This window comes from Stegastes partitus, unplaced genomic scaffold, assembly GCF_000690725.1.
Source record: "Stegastes partitus isolate 25-593 unplaced genomic scaffold, Stegastes_partitus-1.0.2 Scaffold1705, whole genome shotgun sequence".
Lineage (NCBI taxonomy): Eukaryota > Metazoa > Chordata > Actinopteri > Pomacentridae > Stegastes > Stegastes partitus.
The window spans coordinates 14,903-33,575 of record NW_007579436.1 but is presented as its reverse complement, the minus strand read 5'-3'; the positions used below and the strand labels follow the sequence as shown (position 1 = coordinate 33,575).

General features: G+C 48.3%; 4 protein-coding genes and 1 long non-coding RNA gene across 7 annotated transcripts in view; 4 read left to right on the top strand and 1 right to left on the bottom strand.

Annotated features, from left to right (window-relative positions):
• Nucleotides 1–422: 422 nt before the first annotated feature.
• On the bottom strand, nt 423–4,585 carry ccr9a (chemokine (C-C motif) receptor 9a). Its single transcript, XM_008301729.1, has 3 exons — nt 4,540–4,585; nt 2,430–2,499; nt 423–2,340 (listed from the first exon to the last, which is right to left on the bottom strand). Exons 2-3 carry the CDS (start codon nt 2,481–2,483, stop codon nt 1,270–1,272), a joined length of 1,125 nt encoding a protein of 374 aa, XP_008299951.1. The 5' UTR covers nt 2,484–2,499; nt 4,540–4,585; the 3' UTR covers nt 423–1,269.
• Nucleotides 4,586–5,443: 858 nt separating this feature from the next.
• The window catches only part of LOC103372172 (protein disulfide-isomerase TMX3-like), a 19,406-nt gene continuing 6,176 nt past the window's right edge, over nt 5,444–18,673 (top strand). The window contains exons 1-8 of the mRNA XM_008301745.1: nt 5,444–5,571; nt 5,888–5,968; nt 6,069–6,168; nt 6,238–6,315; nt 6,429–6,495; nt 6,772–6,870; nt 7,245–7,302; nt 7,473–7,526. Of these exons, the coding sequence (XP_008299967.1) occupies nt 5,444–5,571; nt 5,888–5,968; nt 6,069–6,168; nt 6,238–6,315; nt 6,429–6,495; nt 6,772–6,870; nt 7,245–7,302; nt 7,473–7,526 (665 nt within the window). The remainder of the gene's footprint in view (nt 5,572–5,887; nt 5,969–6,068; nt 6,169–6,237; nt 6,316–6,428; nt 6,496–6,771; nt 6,871–7,244; nt 7,303–7,472; nt 7,527–18,673) is intronic.
• On the top strand, nt 9,187–13,475 carry LOC103372161 (uncharacterized). 3 transcript variants are annotated; one of them, XR_520976.1, is made up of 4 exons: nt 9,187–9,661; nt 11,064–11,589; nt 12,455–13,132; nt 13,439–13,475. XR_520976.1 is itself a non-coding variant. In XM_008301730.1 (4 exons), exons 2-4 carry the CDS (start codon nt 11,134–11,136, stop codon nt 13,134–13,136), a joined length of 1,065 nt encoding a protein of 354 aa, XP_008299952.1. In that variant the 5' UTR covers nt 9,187–9,661; nt 11,064–11,133; the 3' UTR covers nt 13,137–13,286. The 3 variants fall into 3 exon arrangements, 1 of the variants encoding a protein (XP_008299952.1); XR_520975.1 differs by having other exon boundaries at nt 13,436–13,469; XM_008301730.1 differs by lacking the exon at nt 13,439–13,475 and having other exon boundaries at nt 12,455–12,998; nt 13,072–13,286.
• Nucleotides 15,687–17,108, top strand: opn4.1 (opsin 4.1). Its single transcript, XM_008301743.1, has one exon. The coding sequence runs from the start codon at nt 15,687–15,689 to the stop codon at nt 17,106–17,108; it is 1,422 nt and encodes a 473-aa protein (XP_008299965.1).
• LOC103372162 (uncharacterized) lies at nt 17,314–18,673 on the top strand. The gene is made up of 3 exons (XR_520977.1): nt 17,314–17,922; nt 18,493–18,541; nt 18,649–18,673. It is a non-coding gene; the product is annotated as an uncharacterized LOC103372162 (long non-coding RNA).

Genomic DNA, 18,673 nt, shown 5'->3' with positions numbered 1-18,673 from the left:
CGGAAGGCTTGTAAATAAATCAACTATTTGCTGCATCGTTTTCGTTGTTTTTAACCAGACAGGTACCAATGTTTAAATATTCAGAGATTTTATTTATCATCAAACACTTGGATTCATTCCAACGGTTTGTCCTGGAGATGTGTTTGCAAAAGGAAAGACAAGAAGCAGCCGTCAGTTTTGGTGAACATTAACATATACTTCATTCCTTTGCAGATGCCATTTTGATAAATCTGATGTATGTACTCAGTACTAACTGAGCTGAGAAGTGGCTCTGCAGGTTTCAGATGATCTGATGTAACAGAGTTCAGTGAAAACACAAACAGGATGAGACGAGGAAGGATGTGAAGAAAGTGTGACGGTGTTTGATCGACTTCCTCTAGCCCCACACGCAAAGGCACTGTGAACACGCAAACACACTGTGATCACGTTTACACACTTTATTCCTCGTGACTAAACACACAAATACATTTACATTTACGTCAGCGTGACACTCAGATACAGGTTCATATATACGACCAGAAAACTATACACAGCATCAGAAAACATCTGGAGACTGAGGTCCTGTTAGCATGTGTTAGCACGAGCTAGCCTCTGTTAGCACAGATGGAGGTGGTAACAGGAACGGAGGCAAACAGCAAAATGAAGCGTGGATCACAGTCTTGGCTCAGTTTGATATGATCCTGTTCAAACCTGATGATGCAACACAGTAAACATGACAAAACAGAAGTCACATGACCAATCAGTCTCCAATTACAGCAGCTAAAAATTACACTTCATGTGCATGGAAAGAGCTTTACATTCACTGTACAGGCAAGTCCTGGAAAAGTCTGGAAAATGTCCTGGAAGATTCCATAGAGTTAAACATAAAAGTCCTGAAAAAATCCTGAAAAGATCTTTATGAAGTTCTGGAAAAGTGTTAAAGTCTTTGTCCCCTAAAAGTCCTGAAATCAGAAAAAGTCCCGCGAAAGTCTTGAAAAACTAGTTGAAGTCCTGAGAGAGTCCTGGAAAAATCTTGAAAAAACATTCTCAAAGAATCCTGAATACATGAAAAGACCTGAAACCGTGTCCTGATCAACGGTCAGATAAGCTTCACATAAATTCCTGTTCCAGGACTTCATGGTTACGTTTTGTTGACTGCTGACCTGAAAAAAACAAAAATGTATAAAACTGTATAAGTTGCTCTGAAAACAGCCCCAGCTCTACCATCTGGCCTTTATTTTGAGAAACTTCACTCTTCCGAGTGAAGCAGGAAGTGGAGGCGCTGCGTCTCTACAGCGACAGGCCCTGCGAGGTGTCGCTGTCCGACATCACCGAGGCTCTGGTGGAGCTCAGCGGGCTCCGGCTGCTCTTGCTTGGCTGGCTCTTGATGGCCAGCGGCCGGCAGCAGCGTAGCAGCTGCATCACGTCTTTGCGGAAGCGCACGCCCACAAAGACGTAGAGGAAGGGGTTGAGGCAGGCGTGCACGTAGGCCAGACTCTTCAGCACCTGGCCGGCCTTGTCGAAGGCCTTCACCTGCTCGCAGTCCGTAATGGTCATGTTGGTGGCCTGCATGGCCTCCATCACCAGCATGCCGTTGTAGGGCAGCTGCGACACGACGAACGCCACCACCACGGCCAGGATGACACGCATGGCCTTGTGCTTCTCGAAGTTACGGGTCTTGAGCAGCGTGGCGACGATGACGCTGTAGCAGAAGGCCATGACGATGAAGGGCAGGCAGAAGCCCACGCTCACCTGCAGCGAAAGCACCAAGATTTTGGTGCGGTTCCCCACCTCAGGTGAGAACACCATCCGGCAGTACTCCTGCGAGTCCACCCTGGCCGGGGCGGCGAACACGAGCTCAGGTGTGGTGAGCATCAGCGCCAGCAGCCACACCGCCGCACACACCAGCCGGCTGCAGCGGAGGCGCTCCACCTTGGAGTTGTGCGCCTTGGTGGTCTGCACGATGACGATGTAGCGGTCAACGCTGATGCAGGTGAGCAGCAGCATGCTGCTGAACAGGTTCACCTTGTAGAGGGCGGAGTTCAGCTTGCAGAGGACGGTACCGAAGATCCAGCTGTGTGACGCCTCGGCCGCCCACAGCGGCAGCGTGACCAGGAACAGAAGATCGGCCACCGCGAGGTTCAGCAGGTACATGTCTGTCATCGTCTTCAGCCGCCGCCGGAGGTGCAGGTAGATCCAAACCACAACCAGGTTCCCGAGTCCACCCACGATGGCGATCATCCAGAAGAGCGGTGGCTCGTAGCGACTCCTGAACTCCCGCACTGACGAGCGGTCGCACATCAGGTCGGGATAGTCGTACTCAGCATCCTCAGTGGTGGAGGCGCTGAAGAAGGAAGGGTCCTGACAGGGAGAGAAGATACACCTGAGCACACCTGGACACATACGGGCACACTTCTTCTGATAAATAATCTATTGTCATTATTTGTTACCTCTGTTGTCATTGCAGTTATGATGTCGTCTGTGGAGGTCATGATGTCATCCATGAAGTTGTTCAGTTATCTTAAAAACACAAACATAAACCAGTTCAGACCAGCAGGTGTGAATCAGACCGCTGCCTCCGTCCGTCCTCTGTGTTTGTGTAACTCAGACAGAAGTCGGCTTGTATGTTCCTCCTCCGTTCTGTTCAGAGGTAAATTACTTGTTGTTTAAACTAAGTTCTGTAAACCGTTTGGGCCGAGAGGTGTAGATGTTTTCAGACCTGAGAACTCTTCTGTTCTCTCTTTCAACACACGTCTTTCCTGTGAGGCCGTTTTAAGGGTTCAATATCTCCAGAAATAAAACTCCAACACCATGAATTTTGTGGAGGACTCAGAACAGGTTTCAGAGGACTGAATGGATCCAGCAGAGGACACATTTTGAATTATTGGTGACTGAAAAAACTGGTGTTGTATGGCGCCGCTGCCGACTGTCTCTCTTGTAAGGACCCAGATACGCTGCTACGCTGTGAATGTGCACTAAATAAATAAAATGGAATTGAACTAAATAATTGTGTCCAGTCAGTGTCTGTCTATGGATGGATCCATGTTTCACAAACTGTTGAGGTTCTAACATCAGCAGAACCTGATGTGGTGAAGTTGGACCAGGTTCTGGTTTTTTACATGTTTAGACTAAATGTTGATGTGGGTCATTGGTAGGAACCAGAACCTGGAGTTCACAGGTTCTAGATGGTGGTTTAGAGCTACAGGCTGCTTCATGTTTGGTGAACAGGATTTGAAGGTGATTGTAATAAATGTCCTCGTGTCCAAAATATGGATCCATCCATGTTCACACACTTTCAGGAGCTTTCTGGGGGTCAACACCAGCCAGAATATTTTTACAGAACTTTGTGTTTGGTGTGAACAACAGATGAGTGAAGTGTGAGGAGAAGGAGGAACTCTGCTGAAGTGACTCCTCCTCCTTCATCTCACATGTTTGGCTTCGTGCTGCTGGTCGGACTCGTGTCGCTGTGTTGCATCACCTTCCTGCACTTTGTTTTTGTTGCATTAAAAGCCGCACTTCTCGTGTTACTGTACTAGAACGTAAAGTATATTTATCACACTAGCAAAGTACAACACAGCTCAATCAGTACTGCAGTTCTGAGGGTACTTGTTTATCATCATTGATTATCGATTAGTTTGTTGATGCATTTAACGAAGTCAGTAAATCAGCTCCAGGTGTGAAGTTCGGTCCGGTGTCTCACATTTGTGAAGTCCGACCGCAGTACTCTGTGGGTTTAGTACTTTTACTTTCTGCTCATCACAGCAAAAACACATTTAATGAAGGATGTAGTAATAATACTAAGTTCACCACAGATTGAATATTAAAGTCACACATCATCTCAGGACACCATTCAAAGTGTAACCACATTAAAAAATTATTTTAAAAAGTGTATTACAGTTACTTTTCTTTCCCGTCAAATTTTAAACTTGTCTTTGGGTTCATAAATTCTGTGGTTTTTTGTGTCACAGGAGTTTTAGCCTTCATACCTGGAAGATGGCAGCAGGTGACGAACACGGCTTCACAGCGTTTAAAGGTGGAAATACAAAAACTCCCCAAACCGAGCCAAAATATTTCACAGAACTTAGTTTGGGCCCCAAATAACAAAATAGTAAATTCTGAACAGAACGTGAGGTGGACCGACCCAGCCGTCGGTGGCCGAGTTACGCTCCACCGCTCGATGGCTTTACGGCGATTCGTTTGTAGAAGCAGCGATGAAAGTGCAGCAGGTTTCTGTGGAGTCATCGGGTGACCAACGAATTAGCAAATTAGCACATGTGCTAAAACACTCCATCAGTGCATCCGGTTTGTCCAATGTAACTGTGATGTCCACATCAAGTAAACAATAAAATAAAATAAAAAATAAATCAATTGACAGCAGCAGACCGTACACACCACAGGCCCACACTGGGACCTTTACTGGTTGTGTGTAAATGAAAACTTCAGAAACTTTATTTTAAAATGTTGTTTAGAAATCAGAGTTAAATTCTGCAGCTCGTCTGTGTCAGTTATAAATAAAGAACAGACAGACAGACAGACAGACAGACAGCAGTGTGGACTCACCATCAGGCGTCTCTTCGTCTGTGCAGCGACTCTCAGTTTGCTGCTTTTATTACCTTCTTTCCGTTAAACCACAAAGTGACGCGTCAAAGCAGAAGTTACACAAACGATCAGACGCAGCTGCAGAGACATGACACCACAAAGCTCCTGAGTCTGAGACAAGACTGAGAAAGAAACTTTTATTACATTTGCTGAGAGATTAAAAAACTTTTTTTTATGTTTACTGTGAGATTAAAGGACCTTTGTTGAGTTTATTATGGGATGAAATGATTTATGAAATGTGCTGTAGGATTAAAGGAGTTCTGTTCCAGGGTTAGCAGGGAAGGACCAATGCACAGACACCATAAGAGGGTTGGTGAAAGTAAAAAATAAACTTTCATCTAAGAAACACTTCGCATGGTTACGGAGACGGGAGCTAGCAGACAAAACACAAGCGTGGTGAACACACAGGGCCAGAGAGGCTGGAACATGTCGGAGAACTGGAGCCTCGACCAGGCAGAGATGCTGAAAGACGAAACAGGACAGACTGGTGGAGGACGAGATGTAGCCAGGAGAGTAACTAGGATCTGGATATGAAAACGGGGGAGAAGAGGAACAAGAACAGAAGTGAAAACGCAAGCGACACACGAGGAAAGGCAATTTCAGAAAAAACCCAGAGGGGACTGAAAAGGGACATGAAAGCTCCACACAGACGAGTGAAATAAACACACAGGAACAAAAGACGAACCCAGAACCAAAACCCAGGAACCACAACAGAACCTGCCTCCAAACATGACATCACAAACACTAAAGTCCATGCTGAGGTGGGCTGGAGCGTCGTGGAGGAGCTGAAGAAGGAGTCTGGAGACCCAGCTGAGAGAGAACCCTCTGGACCGCGGCAGCTGACTCTGAGTGGACCCTGGTCTTGATGCGATGGAGGCAGGAACAGATGAGACGCGTCGACCCTCTCGGATGGAGAATCTTCCAGGAAGCAGGAGCGTTTGACCTCCACGGCACTGGGAGGTGCGAGGTCTTCCTTCAGCAGGACTCTCTCAGGTCTGTCTCCAAGAGCCTCTGGGGAACCTTGAGCGGCAGGTCCAGTCGAGGTGGTAGCAGCTGGGTTAGTGGACTGGAGGCGTTCCAGCCCCGGAGCTGAGTCCAGCAGACGGGATGGATCCAGACAGGTCCGTGGGGTTTTAAGGTTTTTAGCCACACACCTGGTGACACGGGAGCCAGTAAACAGTTACCTGTAGGTCTCTAAGGGCCCTGAAGATCCTTCTGGTCTGGAATGCAAACATCTAAACTATTCAACAGCTGTGGTGTCTGCTGGTTAGGNTGTACAGATGTTTTAACTGTTGTTTTTGGTTTCCAGGTTGAAGAAAGATGTGAAATATCATTATTTAGGACCAAGAACCAAAGATGGAATCATGGACTTTACTAATCGAGTGGCGGGGTGAGTCCAGACCTCTGACAAAAACAAAGCAAAAACACGGCCAGAACATCACAGTGATGTCATGGTGATGTCACAATGACATCAGCGTTTGTTTGTTCAGGCCGCTGGTTCGATCTCTGAGCAGTCTGCAGCTCTTCCAGCACGCCATGAGTCGCCATGACGTCATGTTTGTTTACGTGGGCGCCACGTCACAACTGAAGGTAAACACACACACACACATATACACACGCATGCACGTACGCACACACTAACCTGTGGCGTGTTTTCAGGCAAACTACACATCAGCTGCAGAGACTCTGATCGTTGGAACTTACTTCTTCTCTGCCACCAGAGACGTTCTACCCAAGGTCTGACACTGCAGAGCCCAACAGAACCGACTGTAGTTTGTGTTTTTCAGGCTGTAGTTTGTGTTTTTCAGGCTGTAGTTTGTGTTTTTCAGGCTGTAGTTTGTGTTTTTCAGGCGGTGTCTTTGGCGTCTCTGCCGGCTGTGGTGGTTTTTAAAGATGGGACCTACTTCACGTACAGCGGTGAGACATTAAACTGGCATTTTCGAAGTGCATGAATCAGACTGTGTGTTAATGAGGGGCTGGTTTCCGTGGAAACACACTGTGCACATGGCATGCTGGCAGCAGGGGGCGCCGCTGCTCACAGCAGGTAACTCTCCTGAGACGAGGACATGTGCGGCTCAGTTTGTCTTTGAAACTGAGCATGTGCTGATGTAACAGAGGTGTTACCTGTATGTCATCACCTCAGACTCGTCACTGACTGGTTCAGGTGCACTAACGTGGGTTCTGTTGTTTCAGAGGAACATGATGGTGACCTGAAGTTGTGGATCAACAGAGAACGATTCCCAAACTTCTGTCAGATCGACAGCTACACCCTGTATGCGATGGGAGAGTCAGGTAACAGCAGCACACCTGAGCACGATGTGATGTCACCGCACACAGGTAAACTGCTCTGACTGGGCCACACCTGTGAAAATACTTTATCCTCAATATCTGAGCTTCCATTTCACAAACAGAGACAATTTACAGATTAGTGTCCAACTGACCGAACCAAACAGTCTGAACCAGAACCAGAAGCAGGAGCTGAAACATTAACAGACACATTCTAACCCAGTCAAGCTCCAGGTGAGACAAAAGGAAATGAGAGACTTTGTTCAGTCTGAGGAAGGGGAACCGAGTCGAACTGGACCTAAATGAAAATCCACTCGTGTCCCTTTGACTCTAAGGCTGCTGACTGGTTCAGGTGATGTGACTCCGCCTCTTTCCTGCAGGTAAACTGGTGCTGTTGGCGTTGGTGGAAGAGAAGCGCCTGTGTGATCAAAGTCTGAGGTAACACGCATCCGTCCCTCATCCATTCATCATCTGCCATCATTCATTCATTCATCATGTCATTTATCCATTCATTTATCAGGTCATTCATTCATTCATTCAGTCATTTATTTGTCATGTTGGTTGACACCTCAGGTATAAGAGTCTGATGTCATTTGTCACCTGTTCAGGTATAAGAGTCTGGTGGAGAAAGTGGCTGCAGAGCACAGAGACACCTACAGCAGGTGAGACTTTTACTCTGTTCACCTGTCCATCTGTNGGAACATCTTTCTACATCTGATGATGGAACATCTTTCTACAGCTGATGAACAGAGAAGAAAAGTCTGGAACATGGAGATAGTTCAACATCTGCAGGACAAGGAGATGACATGAGCTCCAGGGTTTAACATCTGGAACATGGTGGTTCCAGGTTTTGTTCTGTTTTTTGGTATAAAAAAATCAAAGAAATGCTTCTTAATTGGGATTCGTTTCATTCTTACTGTGTTGTGCGGCACAGAAAGCTTTTCTGAGTTCTCTCTCCTCATGGTCATGTTATGTTATTAAGCTGAATTTACTCTTAAAAACCAAAAGGAAAATAACAGTTTTTCAGGTTTGCATCAAGCCTGCACTGACCTGAAAAACAATAAACCGGTGTAGACTCAGAATCTGTGATATCGGACCACTAGCTCTGTGGTCTGTGATTATAGGTGAGTTGAAATATGAAAAAACAACAGATTCTGGATCAGTGACATGATGAGAAATAACAGTTCACATTTCAGGATTTGTCTTTAACAGTTGCTGAGATGTTGTGATTATTAAGTTTCAACAAATCAGAGACAGTGGAGCAGAAGAAACCTGATGATTACTTTCCTTCAGTCCAGAGTTAAACATGTTGGATCTTTACTGATGAGTGTCTTCTAACCAAACCACCATCCACGAAACTCATTTAAATTAATCATTCTTCAGTTTTGTCTGTTTTCATCTGGAAGCAGCTTGAGATCAAACATGAAATGCTGTGGATGTTTGAACAGAAAGGTGAGATCAGAGAGCAGCTCACAGCTTATCCGACGGTCAGGGTCTCAGCTCTAAACCCGACCTGACCTACATCCAGCAGGGTCTGCAGCAACTTCAGCCCGGCTCAGAGCTTCGGTCTGACTCCTTCGTCTGAGGAGGCCACACCAGGTCCTCAGCACAAAACAGCAGCTGGACTGCTGCGGGCCATCTTTGTTTCATCAGCGTGAAGAGGAGATGCTGGTTATGGAGCCACCTGCTGTAGATCTGCCCTTCAGAAAGGAGGAGGTCCAGACGTTCAGACAGAAGGAGGTCCAGATGTTCGGACAGCAGGAGGTCCAGATGTTCAGACAAGAGGAGGTCCAGATATTCGGACAGCAGGAGGTCCAGATGTTCAGACAAGAGGAGGGCCAGACCTTGATGGAGGAGATGGAGGAGATCCAGGAGCTCAGTGTCTTCCAGAGTCCAAGGACTTTGTCGGGTCAGTTTCTTTTCCGTGTCTACTCTCCTGTTTCTTCTTCATTTGTACACATTTTGTTGGTCAACTTGTTTGAACATTGTTGGTTCTGCTGTAGCAGCTGTTTCATTGTCTCTTGTGGTAAGAATCAGGTTCAAACATCCACTGTGACACCAACCAGCCATTTATCAGCAGAAACAGGAAATGTAGAGTCAGAGGGTAGATGTAGAGTTAGAGGGTAGATGTAGGGTTGGAGGGTAGATGTAGGGTTGGAGGGTAGATGTAGGGTTAGAGGGTAGATGTAGGGTTGGAGGGTAGATGTAGGGTTAGAGGGTAGATGTAGGGTTGGAGGGTAGATGTAGGGTTGGAGGGTAGATGTAGGGTTAGAGGGTAGATGTAGGGTTGGAGGGTAGATGTAGGNTGTGTGTGTGTGTGTGTGTGTGTGTGTGTGTGTGTGTGTGTGGTTGCAGCTTGTCATGCAACGCTGCTCAGAGGGAACAGGCTGGCACGCAATGTGGCTGAGCTCTGTTTCGATGACGTCACACACGCTTCCTGCCAAAAAAGGGCAGACCTGACGTGACCTGGTGGTTACCATGGTGACCGCTGCACCTAAAAGGGGCTTTTATTTTATTCATTAGTGGCTTTAAGGGGCTCTGCTGGGTTTGCTGTGGGGTTACAGGACGTTACAACCTGATTGGAGTTGAGTTTATTACTGAGTTAAGACGCTTTCAAGAACAAGAAGCTTTTATTTGTCACGAACAGCCGACAGCAGTCCTCAAATGTGTTTTTCAACTGTTTACACGCTCCTTCAGGGGGCGCTACAGCGACCGTCCGACCGAAGCAGCAGCAGCAGCAGCAGAAGAAGAAGAAGAAGAAGCGCCAGAGATGGTGGATGTAAACAAACAGCTGCAGGTGAGTTTCAGTGAAGAACTTTGTTGTTTCGCCTGTAAACGGATGTATTGAAGCGGTTCATTGAAACACGACGCTGCAGCTGCTCATGCTGGTTAGCTGCTGGCTAACTTGCTAACACCGTTAGCTTCCCGGCAGCTTCACAAACCGTGAGCTGCTTGTTAGCATGTTAGCTCGATGTTAGCTCGGTGCTAGCATGCTCACCTGAGTTAGTTTCTGTAGTTTTTGTTGATTTGAAACGTGTGAAAGTTCAGTAGGCGCCGCAGTGAGGAGCCCTTAGCTCTGTTAGCTCTGCATGCTAACCTGATCACGTGTTGACGATGTTTTCTGGATATTTGGTAGAAAAATATTTCCAAATTTTTTAAAAGCATCATGATATATTTTATACGTAAAAGTTCTTCAAGTATTTTAGCGTTTATTTATAAAAAGCTATTTCTTAAGAGTGTAAGTGGTTGTAACGGTTAATAAATGTGAATAAACACATATTTCTACTATATTTGTTGCTTTTGTCACAAAAAAATACAACAGAGAGGATATGCAAACAGCCAAGCTGCAATAAATAAATGTCAGTTAAATAAATACATATCAATAAATATCAATTGGTTAATAGTGAAAAGATACTGAATACAATGCTCAGTGGGTGAAAACGCTTTACTTTTGTATGTAGAAGAAACGTTCAGGTCTGGGATGTTTTACACATGTTTAAATGAAATAGTTTATTGTAAGGGCTCATATCTAACACATCTTTTTAAATTAAAATATTTGAAAATCATTTGTGTGCTGTACAGGTATCGGACTGTGAACTCCATGTTTTCACAATGTTCTTGATTATGAAACCTTTCTCAGTGATGTAAACACAGAACAATAAACCAGCAGCAGCTTGCTTCTGATCTCCTCAGCAGTGAGATGATGATCAAACTTTACCGACTCGCCTGCAGCTGATCATTTACCTGAAGCCTCACCTGTCTGAGCTGCTGTTAGATCCTGGTCGTCTGGATCCATGTCAGGGTCCGTTACAGTTATCAGGAAGTAATGACCACAAAACGACCAGGAATGAGCTCAGAGACGAGACGAGACACAGAATGAGAACAAAAGAAACACATCTTCAAAGATATACAAAGATAAAAATCATGTTTGTTTCTGTCATATTACCGATACGTTTGTTTTTTTCAGCCAATCAATCAGACTTTAGTTGTTGAGGGACTCGTCCCCATGGCAACACAGAGCATGTAGTGAGGCGGTCATATTTTAGCCCAAACCAGGATATTTCCTAAACCACTCCGTAAACAAAGCATCACACGAACACAGACGTACATTCCTGTGGGGACTCTTTCACAGATGGAGTCTCAGGTCACTGCAGGTCGGAATATTTACTCTAACCTGAACGTTCGTATTTCGTGCACAGATTGAAACACCTGCAGGGGTCAAAGGTCAGCATCTACCTGGAGAAGAGACTGTCCAATCAGCAGCCAGTGATGTCGTGGGTGAAGCAGCGGTACCATGACATCAGCCCTGTGACCCTGCAGGTGGTGGGCGGAGCTGTGAGCTCCAGTCTGTACTGTGGGGAGGTGGAGGGGCTGCTGGGGGCCGCGGGGGGGCTGGTTGAGTCCTTCCTGGTGGAGCTTTATCGCTGCAAACTCTGTCAGTTCACCTGTGGCCTGAAGGCCTCCATCAGCAGCCACCTGCTGCTCAGGCACCGCCCCCCTGCCCTCACCTACCTGGGGGGCAGTGGTGAAGGGGGCGGGGCTGGGGGCAGAGAGGAGGTGGGGCTGCAGCGGGGGGCGTCGCCTTATCAGCTGGACCTGAACGAAGAGTCAAAGCAGAGCGACGAGGACGAGGACTTCCTGCTCTACAACATGCTGGACAACATGAGCCCGCCCACCTGTGACATCAGCACCGAGGGGGGGCTGCAGGTTGCACACACCTGTGAGGTGACACACCTGACACACACACACACACACACACATCATCATCCTCCGGATTAAACGTGTGACTGAAGACGCAGGAATCTATAAAACTGCTGATTCACAGTCTGAACTCAAACCTGCTGAGTCATGTGTCTGTACTGCAGCCTTTGATATCTGATAATTAGTCATTCCCTTCAACTAAATCGAAAACACATCCTCAGAAGATCTGGTTCTTTATCTGCAGTGGGGCAGGGTGATATGGTCAAAAATAGTTATCACCATCTGAATGAGGACATGATAATGATATAATTGACGCGAGCAGCTGTGGGGCGGGGGGGAAGGGTAGCGGCGGGTGGTGGGCAAACATTCGGATCTCAAAATTGCTACGCAGACACCACCACAGCGACTGAATATTCCAGTGTCTGGGTCCAGCCCTGCTGTGTCGGCCGCCATGCTTCCTGCTCCATGTGCGTTAGACCGGACCAAAACAACGGCACTGCGCGTTTCACTCAACTTTTATCACGATATTTAAATTTTACAACAACCCTGACATTACACCGGTGTTACCGTGCACGCGATGATGTGGCCCAGCCCTAACCTGCAGCACCTTTCACAAATTTCACAATTTTAAGCTTGAATTTGTTAAACATGATTTGTTTGACGTCACAGATGGGTAGTTTATGGAGCAGCTGAGTGCTGAATATCTGATGATTCTGGCTGTTTTTACGGTTTCTGGCTGATTAAAGGTTTTGTTGTTTGGAGCAGAACACTGTGTGAATATCATACTCGTAAAACCCTTCCGTCTGTGTCTTTAAATTCCTGCTGTTCGCTCTGGATCCTGGTTGTGCTGTGTTTTCTGAGGCCTGTCCGTCCTTCTGTCTGTCTGCAGGTCAGCACTCTGTTTGAGGAGGAGTCGTCCATCTTCCCTCTGAAGAGGGGCTCAGTGGATCTGTCCTGTCCCATCGACCCCCCCGCCACCCAGGAGCAGATGGCGCAGTCTGCTCACCTCATGACTTTAGGACTCTGTCGAATATCAGCAGCCAAACCTCTCCCCCCTCCTCCCTCCACGTCCTCACCCGTTCCTCCCCCTGCGGACCCTCCCCCGCTGACAGACGGCGGCCGGACGCCGACTCCGCCTTCTGGCCGCCGCCGGCTGCCATGTCTGCTGTGTCCGCTGACGCTGCCGTCCCGCCGGCTGCTGGACGTCCACGTCAGGTCTCATCGCGCCGGCGGCGGCTTCAGCTGTGTCTGCTGCCGGCGGATGGCCGACAGCTGGGAGGAGCTTCGGCCTCACTGGAGCCTCTGCAGGAGGAGGAGGGAGGATCAGGGAGACAGGAAGAGGAAGAAGAAGAAAAGGGCGGCGGTCTGTCGGAGGACGTTCAGGAACACCTCATCACAAAACGCTCAGACACACAAACCCAGCAGATACTCAGGTCAGCAGCAACCACACCTCATCGTCATCAGTACTCCATAGTTCCACTAACAGTGGCGATGATTGGCTTGCAGATGAATGGAGGGGACAGCTGATTGGACGAGCTAAAGGGAAGGAGGCGGAGCAGCTCGACAGGTAGAAAAATACAAATGAACCTTAGCCAAGTAAAAAATATTATCAGAAGGAATCTTTGAATATGATCCAAGTATCTTCGAATGTTCTCACAAAGTATATCACAGAAATACTCACAACATACGGCACGCAGTGTTTACACACAGGTATGATGAATGAAGAGCGAAAAACTCTAAATACGCTGAAAAGGTTTTTAAAACGCAGCAGAATATCCAAAAATCCCCAAATATTATTAAAGAAATCTACAGAAAACAAGTGCAATACTTTCCTAATTACTAATTATTAATACTTTACTCATTTGTCCAGTAGACCTCAGAAAGGTTCGCTGCAGAGCGTCACAGAGACCAAGAGGAAAACCAGAAGAAAGAGGAGCGAAGGAAAGGAGACGTCCGATCAGACGGGCTTCACCTGCTCGCTCTGTCACAGGTAACTACATCACCCACCATCCCTCACTGCGCCAGCAGGTGGAGTGCTTCAGGGCACCTTTATAAACTGACCAATCACTGGAGAGGACAGGTCCGACCTGGCAGAGGAAACAGAGCACCTGAAAGTCATATTGGCAGGTGTGTTGCCTGGTGCCGGGCTGTGATTGGTTGATTCAGCTGCAATGTTTCTTCTCTGCAGAAAGTTCTCCTCTAAGCTCACGCTGAGACGTCACCTGGGCATCCACGGAGGAGAGAAACCCTTCACCTGTCCTCACTGCACCTACAGCAGCCGACTGAAGGCCTCACTGCTGCAACACCTGAGGACTCATACAGGTAGCACACACACACACACACACACACACACACACCTGANTCAGGTCTGCTCAGGTACGTTCAGGTCTGCTCAAGTACGCTCAGGTACGCTCAGGTCTGCTCAGGTACGTTCAGGTCTGCTCAGGTCTGCTCAGGTCTGCTCAGGTACGTTCAGGTACGCTCAGGTCTGCTCAGGTACGTTCAGGTCTGCTCAAGTCTGCTCAGGTCTGCTCAAGTACGCTCAGGTACGCTCAGGTCTGCTCAGGTACGCTCAGGTCTGCTCAGGTACGTTCAGCAGTGACCTGAAGGCAGGAAAATTCACCAGAATCCTCCTCTGAAAGGACGGATCAGTTTATTGGTTATTCAACAGAAAAAACAGCAACAATACTAAAATCAGTGAGTCTTTTCATGACCTGTTTAATGTTTGGTGTTGTTGCTGTCTTTGTTTACCAGGCAGTAAACATTTGTTTGTTTCTTAGTTTTGTGTCAGTATCTGTTGATTTCTGTGTTTTGTTGTTACCATCTTGTTTACACGACAGTAAATGTTTGCTTGAGGTTTAGTTTGTTGTTGTCTACTGAGCAGTAAATATTTGTTTGTATACTGTGGAGTTTATCAGTTGTTTACTGCATCATTTGTTTACATTGTTGTCTACTAGGCAGTAAACATTTGTTTGTGTCTTTGCTGTGTAATTTACTGTGCAGGTGTTGTAGTGTGTTGTTTACTGGGCATGTTTGTTTTGTTGTTGTGATTTGTTTACCATTTTTGTTGACTGCTTTGCTTAACCAGCAGTAAGCATTTGTTTGTTTGTTTGCTGTGTTGTGTCTCAGAGCGAGCGTCGGTGCTGCCGTCTGTCTGCAGCTCTGCCGTCCCTCCGTCTCTCCTCACCTTCTCCGTGGTTTCACAGGGAGGATGGGCCGCCTGATGAAGAGGCGGGGCTTGGCGAAGAGGCGGGGCTTCGACGTGGCCCCGCCCCCCTGATGCATCACCTGCTTCTCACCTGGACGCAGGAGACGGACATCCTGGACTGACAATGTCGAGGACTGTCGTCACGGTGACACTCTCACCTCCCCCATAGATCGATCGATTGATCAGAGGATGGAAGCTCTTTGGGCTGATGGACTTCTGGTGCATTGTGGGGAATAAAGTGGTCCCTGTGTGACCAAGTCAGTCTCTGCTGCTCCACATTTGTCCACATGTCCCACAGCTGTCTAGTATCTGTCACACATCTGTCCCCCACCAAACGTCTATCCAATAGTCTTTAATTATCTGTATATTTGTTGGTGAATCTTTACTTCTGTTCTGTGGTTCTAATCTTAGAGAAAACTGATGGAAACGTGGAATATAAAAGTACATATTAAACAGTGATAAGAATTTAATGTGTGTTCACTGGTTTCACATTTGAACTTGTTGCTCCAGTTTCAGTGACAGCTGTGAACATCTGGATTGTGTGCACCTCCTCGTGGTCTGAAGTCTCCGTACAATCAGAGCAGACAGACTGAAGAACACGAGCCTGAGAAATAAAACTGTTTTTCTCAGTGTTCGGCCTGATGATGTTATTTCAGCTTTTTTAGGACTCAGAGAGGAAACTGTGACCTTTTCAATCACATCTGACCTCATTTTCTCTAAAGTCTGAGCTAAAAGCTCATTAACCTGCAACAACCAGGTCACATCTGGTGCACATGTTGATTAACTCTGTGAATGCAGAGAGTTAATGGATCATCACTCAATAGTCCTCCGTCATCCATCGATCAGGCCGACATAAAGAGCTGCAGCCGGCTGGAGCGGCCGCAGAGCGACAACCGACAACCAGCCGACAGCGATGAGTCACATCCACGCCAGTAGGACGCCGTCTCTCTGCTCTCTGGGAGGAAACTGCAGCGCTCACCATCACCACATCAGGACATCTAAGCTGCTCCACCTGCTTGGCCACGCCCCCACACACAGCACCTACCTGCAGCCTCACCTGTTCCCAACTGTGGACGTCCCTGACCACGCCCACTACATCATCGGCTCTGTCATCCTGTTGGTGGGGGTGACGGGCATGCTGGGAAATGCTCTGGTCATCTACGTGTTCTGTTGCAGTCGGACACTGCGGTCGCCTAGCAACCTGCTGGTGGTTAACTTGGCGGCTGCCGACTTCCTGATGTCTCTGACACAGTCTCCGGTTTTCTTTGTGGCGAGCCTGCACCGCCGCTGGGTGTTTGGCGAGCTGGCTTGCGAGCTGTACGCCTTCTGTGGCGCTCTGTTTGGCATCACCTCCATGATGACGCTGACGGCCATCGCGGTGGACCGCTGCCTCGCCATCACACGCCCCCTGGCACTGCTGGGCGGGGTGAGTCGGCAGCGAGTGCTGGCGGTAGTGGCGGGGGTGTGGCTGTACTCGCTGGGCTGGAGTCTGCCGCCGTTCTTCGGATGGAGCGCCTACGTACCCGAAGGCCTGCAGACGTCCTGCAGCTGGGACTACATGAGCTTCACGGCCGCCGTGCGCACCTACACCATCCTGCTATTCGTCTTTGTCTTCTTCGTGCCGCTCGCTCTCATCGCCGGCTGCTACTTCACCATCTTCCGGGCGGTGCGGCAAGCGGGCCGAGAGGTGGCGCAGCTGAGCAGCGGAGAGACCAGCAAGGCGTACGAGCGCCTGCGCAGCGAGTGGCGGTTGGCGAAAGTTGCTCTGGGAGTGATTCTGCTGTTCATCGTGTCCTGGTCGCCATATTCTGCCGTCGCTCTGACCGCCACCGCCGGCTACGCCCACCTGCTGACTCCGTACATGAATTCAGTACCTGCCGTGATCGCCAAGGCCTCCGCCATCCACAACCCCATCATCTACGCCATCACACACCCAAAGTACCGCGCCGCCATCGGCCGCTACGTGCCACTGCTGCGCGTCGTGCTGCGGCTGCAAGAGAAGGACCTGCGCTCCTCCCTCAGCTCCAGCGTTGCTTCATCTCGCCGTACGACGCTCACCAGCTCGCCAGGAGTCCGTCTTGGCGCCGCCCGGACCGACGGCCGATGGGGGAGGAGCCGGCTGTCCTCGGTGTCCGACAGCGACTCCTGCTGGACGGAGAGCGAAGCTGACGGGTCCAGTGCAGGATCGGCCGCCTTCAACCGGCAGGCGTCCGCCGAGGTCACAGCTGACCCGACAAGCTCCGCCCCTTCCTCCCAGCCGAGGGGAATGACCAGCGGCGACCTGCCTGATGGGGGCGCCGTGACAGAGGTGAAAGCTGTGCTGCTCCCTTTCTGACACCTGCTGCTCACATGGCTCCGCCCCCGACCACGGTGAAAGGCAGAAAGAAGGTTTTGAGCAAAACCAGTTTCTGATCCATTCAAGAGTTCGATTGGACGGAGAGAACACATGACGTCAGGGGGCGGAGCCTGACTGATGATGACATTACTGCTCTGCTTACTGTCGTCTTGGCAACGCTGCTGATCCTGAACACTAAGCTTTAGATCAGATCCACTTTAGTGTTATTGATTGATTATTGGCACCAAGCAGCTGATATATGAAGCAAAGATGAGGATTGATTGATTGATTTTTGTTTGTACGGTTCAACCTAAACTTCATTTTCCCCTTCTGTTTAAGGTAAACTTTTTTCAATTTGGATTAAATACAGATGGATCTATTGACAGCTGTTTCTGATTCGTTGACAAGCTTTCAGCTCGCGTGGATGTCAATAATAGAACCTCTGATGTTTTTTACTTGTGAACGAGTTCTGAGAATCTCGGGTGTGTTTGCTCCAGATCAGTGAGTCCGACTGATCAATACCTGTTCAGACGTATTGATCGGCGTTCCCCGTGCTGTTGCTGATGCTGAACAAACAGCTCCTTCTTTCCCGCCATCACTCCTGTGTTTTGCTGCCCCCTGCTGATCACGTTCAGCTTTAATCTCAGCCATACGTTCTGTTGTTCATGGAAAGCAGCTGTGAATAAAGTTTCAGTGGATTGAAAGAGTTAATCCGCCAGATTAGCCGTGTGTTCTTTGTGAACTCCGATTAGCTCCGTAGTTAATCCGGCTGCAGTCAACATGTCGGACAGAAGAACCACGGCGCTGCTCACAGGTACGTCCACCCAGCTCACTTTACAGACGATGCTGGGATTGAAGTCGAGAAGCTGCAGAGTTTCAGGTGTGGACGGTTTAACTTCAGAGCACAGAGGAGACAATCGCTTCGTCTGTTCATCTGCTCTGCTGCTTTCAGCTCATCTGAAGTTCTCAGCAGGTCCTTCAGATTCTAACAGAGTCTATGTTGTCCTGCTGACTTCAGATCTGCTGCGTTAGGCTTCAGTCTGCCGCCTCCTGTTGCTTATTAAACCTCATCAAACTGACGTGCTTGTCTGAGATCCATCAGCCAGTCACAGCTCTGATCCTTTTGGTTCAGTGGACTGTTGAGACCTCCGGTGCTCCTCTCAACTGTATCTGTCCCGTGGTCAGAGAGCTGCTGCTCCCGGAGCTTTCAGCGGCAGCTCATGGTCCTCCTCTGCAGCTCCACACGTGCTCAGCTGCTGATGAAGACCATGTGACGCTGCCTGAAGCTCCACAGCAGCAGAGCAAGCAGACGATGAGCTTCACCGGCCCTTTGTTTGTTTGTTTGTTTGTTTGTTTGTTTGTTTGTTTGTTTATTTGTGGTCAGTGCTGCTGTTTTTGTCTGCGTCGGCCTTCGTGGAGGAGCTCGATGACTCGTGAGTAAAAACCGATTTAATATTCAGATTTAATTTCAGATTTGTCGCTTCAACAGAATACTTAATCAATAACAACAATCAGTCTGATTGATCTGATTGTGTTTCAGCTTCATGGAGAGAAAAGGACCTGAA

What these genes read in the sequence shown, in the direction of transcription:
- ccr9a (XM_008301729.1), bottom strand. Translation starts at nt 2,483, where the DNA reads ATGGATGACATCATGACCTCCACAGACGACATCATAACTGCAATGACA. An exon ending in TAACTGCAATGACAACAGAG is followed by an intron (nt 2,341 to 2,429) that starts GTAACAAATAAT and finishes TCTCCCTGTCAG; the next exon opens with GACCCTTCCTTCTTCAGCGC.
- LOC103372161 (XM_008301730.1), top strand. Translation starts at nt 11,134, where the DNA reads ATGTCGTGGGTGAAGCAGCGGTACCATGACATCAGCCCTGTGACCCTG. An exon ending in AGGTTGCACACACCTGTGAG is followed by an intron (nt 11,590 to 12,454) that starts GTGACACACCTG and finishes GTCTGTCTGCAG; the next exon opens with GTCAGCACTCTGTTTGAGGA. An exon ending in CAAACCCAGCAGATACTCAG is followed by an intron (nt 12,999 to 13,071) that starts GTCAGCAGCAAC and finishes ATTGGCTTGCAG; the next exon opens with ATGAATGGAGGGGACAGCTG.
- opn4.1 (XM_008301743.1), top strand. Translation starts at nt 15,687, where the DNA reads ATGAGTCACATCCACGCCAGTAGGACGCCGTCTCTCTGCTCTCTGGGA.